The 6,536-nt window shown below is 38.2% G+C and overlaps 1 protein-coding gene across 1 annotated transcript; it reads right to left on the bottom strand.

Moving 5' to 3' along the window:
* Window positions 1-1,319: 1,319 nt before the first annotated feature.
* bola3 (bolA family member 3) lies at window positions 1,320-5,780 on the bottom strand. The gene is made up of 4 exons (XM_004543134.2): window positions 5,623-5,780; window positions 5,381-5,504; window positions 2,607-2,695; window positions 1,320-1,970 (listed from the first exon to the last, which is right to left on the bottom strand). The coding sequence occupies exons 1-4, from the start codon at window positions 5,689-5,691 to the stop codon at window positions 1,905-1,907; spliced, it is 348 nt and encodes a 115-aa protein (XP_004543191.2). The 5' UTR covers window positions 5,692-5,780; the 3' UTR covers window positions 1,320-1,904.
* Between the last annotated feature and the right edge of the window lie 756 nt (window positions 5,781-6,536).

The following is a 6,536-nucleotide window of genomic DNA, read 5'->3' as shown; positions in this document are numbered from 1 at the left end:
GGTCCAGTTGACTGCTATCATCCCCGGTAGGGCACAAGCATCGAAGGCGTTGGAAAGGGAGGGGGATGAGTGAGTGCTTATCAGTGTAAGTGTGTGTGTGTGCGTGTCCATAGTTTAGCTGAGACAGTGTCCTTCGGCCTATCAGGCTAAGTAAACAGTCCTCCAGCCAATCCAGGTGTCCTTCATGGGGCGGGAAGAATAGTCATCACACAGTCGTTATCAGGGAGTTGTTTTGGTGGGCTCCAGCCTTGGGCCTGCAGCTGGGGCCGTGGTGTCCAAATACAGAGGACACTATGAAGTCTTTATGGCTGGCTGAAAAGGTTTATAGGCCTCTCTTAGATATGGATAAACATAGATTCAAGTAGCCTGGAGTGGTTCAATGTCAGGTGCTACAATTAATGAGAAACTAGCAAAATGCTAATTTATCATATTCTTTAACAAATTTTGTGTGTTTGCTACCTAACACAAAACCTAATATGTAAAAGTAAAAAGCCTTTTCGCAATAAAAATTAATAAATCAGGTGGTGTAATATTTCTAATGTTTTGAAATTGACTTCTAATTTTCTTTGTAGAATAAACTCCATGGTCATGGAGAAAATAACTTCATCAACTGTTGCCAAGGTTACGGTGTAACCCTGTAACCCTGGCAACATCTTAAAACAACCTACTGACGCATTCAACTTCCTGCATCATAAATTGCTACACTCGCTCCTAATTTTATCGTAACTGTTTTCTTTTATAAACGGACCTCTTTGCAAAAGGTTTAATCTAAAATTTCTCAAACACAAAAAGAAGCCAATGATATGTGCCAAGCATAAATAAATAATAAAATGAAAAGTTATTATAAACGTTACTGCTTACTACACATCCTGAAGAAGCCAAGACGCCATAATAACACTTGTCTAACATTCACTTTTTGTACTTCTTTGAATATCTGAGCTCAAGAACATGCTAGCTGCTAACGTAGCTAACTGCGGCAGCCTGCTTAAATAACAGGAAACTCCAAAAAGGAGCGGAAAGATTTTCAAACAGATTTGTAGAACTACAGATCAGAGCGATGAACTTCCATCACTCAGCTATACACTGGTTCAGCTGAAATGATTTAAGCCTATTGTTTAAGGCTTCCACTTGCTTTCTGCCATCATTTTTCAACATTCAACAGCAGCAAAGATGTTATGAAAAACTTCATATTTTCACTTTTAATCCTCAGCGTGATTAATATTAGATTAATTTGACAGGCAGTAATAGTGAGCGCATTTCCTTTTTTATATAAATGGATTTTTTTTTTAAATTTAAGCAACAAAAAGAAAACAGTCAACAAAAGTAGCTTCCTTTTATTGCAAGGTACATTAGAAAGGAATAGGTAGCATAAACACAGGAGCAAAGTACAATCCAATGCCAGTAACCAATTTTGAAATTAATCATCTTAAGCTAGACGGTAACACAGACTGTGGTCAGAGTTAATGACATTGCAAACTAATGCTCCATAAACAGATCCCTCCCCAGTTAAAAATAGAGTCTGTAGCTATTCTCCACCATTACGAGACTGCCCATTATTACACCAGCATCACCATCAGCCCTCAGGAGACCCCACAATGGGAAGAGCCTACATGACTTGACACTTTGCTAACAATTTAGCAGGCCATTTTGTGCGTATCACAGCTTTCATTGGTTCAATATATTATCTTAGAGTACATGATAACTCACTTAGCAATCATGCATGTTTCACACTGTCAGTGTTTAACTGCTACAGATAAGGTCCTGTGCGTTTCTGCCACTGGTACATTAACATCTATGTCACAGGATTAGTTTAGTACATAACAGCTTTTTTTCCTCCCAGTTGTGCATTCATACTAGAGAGGGTGAACAAAGGAAAGGTTTGTGGGCCAGAAATAGGACTTTTTCTAATGTTGTGGGACATCAGTGAATATTCGTAATCCATGCATGTTTCGAATCTCATCTTTGAGTGCCTGTGGAGGACAAGACATACGCAATACTTGTGATTAAAATATCAACTATTGCAAATATAAACTACAAGTTTTTGTTAATTGAAGCCAAGACGACAGACTTAAAAGAGGACATGAAACACTAGATCTATGGAGGTTAATTTACCTCATGGAGTGCTATACAAACCCAGACACTGCAGCTAACAGATGGATTTTCCCATTTCAGTGCCGCTAGCCAAGTAATGAGAGCCAAATACTGCTAGAGACAAGACGGTAAAAGTGGACAGTATATCCTTGGTTTCTTAACATAAAACTCATTGTTATACCCAGGGGCAGCACAAACCTGATCATGATTCTGTCACTGGTTAGCAAACATAAACTAATGTAAGACTATTAGCTGCAACCCAGTGACATCACGTTCCATACTAACAGAAGATGGTGCTAAACATATTTAATCCAGCTTCACAGACAGAGTTACATCTATGTCAGTTTTTGAGAGCAGGGCTCCATGATGTAAATTATCCTTTATATGTGTAGCGTTTCATGTCATCTTTAAAAAAAACAAATAACAAGCACATACAAGGTTCAACACAGACTAAATAAAACATCAACAATTTTAGATTTAATACATCAGTTTAGACAAGGTTTCTAGGGGTTTACCTGATTGACTAACTGGTGTTGCTGAACAGTCCTTTTTCCTTTAAACTCACTGGATTCTATGTGGATCTCATACATGGCCCCACAGCCACCTAATAACAGAACAGAAACACAGAAACAGAGAATCTTATGACTTGCTTTGCTTGTTTGTTTGCTTCCTTGGCTTTCAGAGTTTTCCTCAGTTCAAATGCACGGCTTCAGGGAAGACCTACATGTCCTACCAGGCAAATTCAACATAGTTGGGATTTCTTTGCATTAGCCGATTCTGCAAACCTAAAACCATATGAAGTGGGTGGGTATCATGAAGGCAGTTAAAGACTTAACCTGGGCTTTTTACTCCAAGACATCTAAAAAGTGGTGTCTGCTGCATCATTTGAGTCTTTAAGCCTTTTCGAGTGGTTGATAAACAAAACAACAATAAAAAACAAGGTATCAGAAAAGGGCCACATTATTGCTACAAAGAAGTTGAGAATAATACCACAGAAAACCAATTATTTTTGTGAATTTTGACTTGATATATTGATTTTATAACTCCATGTGCTCTGTGTGTAGTTCAAAAGTGATACACACATCAAAGGATAATCAATGTAATCAAGTCTGACATCGTCTCGCAGAGGGTATTAATAAGTGGGTGACCAGATGAAGGTGAAGTTAATTTTACTGACTGATTGTTCTTGGTATTAAATGGGCTACAAATACTCTAATCTGTTGGATGTTATTTGCCATCCATCAATTTAAAACAGACTTAGCAGCAGAGTACGACCAGGCAAAAACAATAACCATATATATATATATATATATATATATATTTATGAGATTTTTTCATATCACGATATGTTTTTTTCATTTCAGGCGATAACGATATCTATCACGATATAAGCCAAATAACTATATTTGTAAGATTTAAATGTGCCGTTGCTCACAAGTAAAATGTGAAATAATCAGCAGCTTGTTTTGATTTAAATATTTATTTCTCATAATAAGTTCAACAGGGTAGATGTACTTAAGGAACATGAGACTTTTTCAGATAAATAAAGGCAAATATTGCAAACTACACAAAAGGCAGCCGCTAAAGCGTTTAAGTTTCAAAATAGAACAAACGAAACAGACTACTAAATTGTCAATTCCACTTAGAAACAAAATATTAATTCTAAAAATAAATCTTAGTTTGTTTTACAGAAGAACAGACAAAACTGACTAACTTTTGTCAATATCAAATAAACTGAGAACTAAAAGGAAATTCTCAATCTCTCCTTGTTGTATAGCTGAGCTTTTCAAACAGTTTTAACAGTTACTTTAGTCTGACAAAAGCCGAATGACGAATTAGCGCTTCCAGTCAGAGACTGAGGCTACGTCCACACGTACACGGGTATTTTTGAAAACGGAGATTTTCCGTTTTCGTTTTAAAAAAGAATCCCGTCCACACATAAAGGCAGAAATGAAGGAAAACGCTGCTATGAACATGCCAAAGCAGCAGGTGGCGCTAGATTCCTAACCGTGCAGAAATGTTGGCCAATCAGAAGTCTAGAAGCCTCGGTGGGAAAAAGTAAACAAAGCTGGGGCATAGAAGCAGAACCGAGTCGTATGTGTGGACGGACAGTAACTGTGTGTATGTGTAAGCATTTAAACACTGCAGAGAGTAGAATTAACAGTAACAGTATTGTAGAAATTCATTTCACCGAAACAATAACGTGGCGCAGTGTGACGCATGCACCAGTTTATTGTATTTCCAGACTTGTTTTCGGCACAATTTACAGTGCACGCTACTCTGTTTTTTGTCAGACTTGAAATAGCCGAAATACCTTCACACTACGGACCTTCTTTGGCTCTTCCGTTCGACAATCTCTCCGGCATTGGAACCATCATCTGTTTTCTCTTCGGTCACGCTCGGTTGATTTTTCTAGTCGGCACACTCATTTCCTCCATTAAGCGCTGGCTCCATTACCCGCTGGCTGCTTCCCAAACAAACACACGTGCGGCTTGGCACTTGTGCTGTACGTAACAAGTCACACGACGTGACGCTGCGGCTGTGATTGGTTCGGCTCTGCGCTACTGAATTTGGCTGACTTTTTTTTTTTTTTTTTAAGATGACAAGAGCGGCGAGGTCTATCGCGATAGCTTAATTTCTCTATCGAGTAAAAGTTATATCGCGATACATATCGTTATCGTTCTATCGCCCAGCTCTCTCTCTCTCTCTATCTATCTATCTATCTATCTATATATTTTTTTTTTAAATAGCATATTTAAGATTGAAAACGTTAAGCTCACAAATCCTTTAATCCTGCATCGGAATGCATCCCTCTGAGGGTCTTTTGAGTTAGCTGACTCAAAAAGCTTCAAATCAGTGATAATGGGTATCACATGATATAAACCAGGGGAAAGTATTTATCCACAGTGTATGTGCAAATAACAGAAAAGTTTACACAAAATTAACAAATCAAATACCACCAACCAGAGTTAAAAGGAGCAGATCGGTTCCTTACAATAAAAGGAAATAAGGGTGTTGCTAATAAGCAAAGAGAGGAAAAACATGTAATCCTGTCAATCTGGGTGATGTCTTTGTTTTTAGCACCGTCACTGCCTGTCAGTAATTCCTCATGTGGCAGCTGCACAGTAGATGAATCCTTAAAAATTTACTCAAGGTCTGACACTGCCCCCACTGTGTATGAACGAAAAGTTTTGTGTAGCTTCATTTCCAGCCTTGTCATTTCCCACGTGTTAAGCCGTGCTCCCGTCTTAGGCGGATCAGGATCATTTCCGCGGATTTAAGTGTTTACCTGATATATCCACAACTTTGAGTGACGAGGCTGAAGGGAACTTCTCCTTCAGTATCTTTGCGATGCGGACCTCCCCGTCGGTTTGCGTGGACAGAGGTCTTTCCAGCTGTCCAGTGACGGCAGTCTGAGGAGGAGGAGATGAGTTTAAGTTCAGCAGACAGTTTCTGCAAACTGGCGGCTAGCATTAAGCTAAAGCTTGACCCTCTGAAATGCACTGCTGGTACTGCTAAAGGTGTTTTAACCTGATTACTGCGCAGAAGACGGAGTGCAGACACCACAGCGCTGTTCAAACTGCGACTACAAGCAAACATTGTGAAAACGGAGGCACAGCTTGATCAGGGGGAGTTTGTGAAACACACACCGGTTACTTAACTGTCATGTCCTCAGACAGCGCGGTCCCTCAAATATGACGTCACACATCCGGGTCACAAATCACTTTGGGTTTTTTAACACATTTGAGCGCCCTAGTTGTTGCTATTTCTAATATTGCCATGGTATGAATATAAAATTAATATTTTGAATGAATACAAGATTCATACATGTCATTTTTTAATAGATTATATGTTATGTATTAATACTGATTGCTATGAAGGTCATACGTACCATTTAGTACAGTTCTCTTTTCAGTCTTACATTTTATTATTTTATTTTATCATTCTTATAAATAAAATTATACATATTATTGGTTGTATGTGTTTTTAAAGTCACTATTTCTATTTTTATTCTTTAACAATCATGATTATTTTCTGTAACACAGCAATTTAACACTGTAATCCACATGTGTCAAACTCCAGGCCTCAAGGGCCGCTGTCCTGCTTGTCTTCCAACTAACCTGCCCTTGTAGCTTTTTATTGGCAAAGCACACACATCTCAAAAACAAGCAGGATGCTGGCCTTCATGGACTGGAGTTTGACACCCTATCTATCTATCTATCTATCTATCTATCTATCTATCTATCTATCTATCTATCTATCTATCTATCTATCTATCTATCTATCTATCTATCTATCTATCTATCTATCTATCTATCTATCTATCTATCTATCTATCTATCTATCGACATTTTAACTGTTTCCGCTCTCGAGGTCCCTTCACATGTTACCTATGTACATGGTTGCACACACTAAAAAGTAATTATTGCTTTAATTATTCATTA

The sequence above is a fragment of the Maylandia zebra genome, linkage group LG1 (genome assembly GCF_041146795.1).
Source record: "Maylandia zebra isolate NMK-2024a linkage group LG1, Mzebra_GT3a, whole genome shotgun sequence".
In the NCBI taxonomy this organism is placed as follows: Eukaryota; Metazoa; Chordata; class Actinopteri; order Cichliformes; family Cichlidae; genus Maylandia; species Maylandia zebra.
The sequence above is the reverse complement of the archived record's forward strand: the minus strand, read 5'-3'. Positions and strand labels throughout refer to the sequence as shown.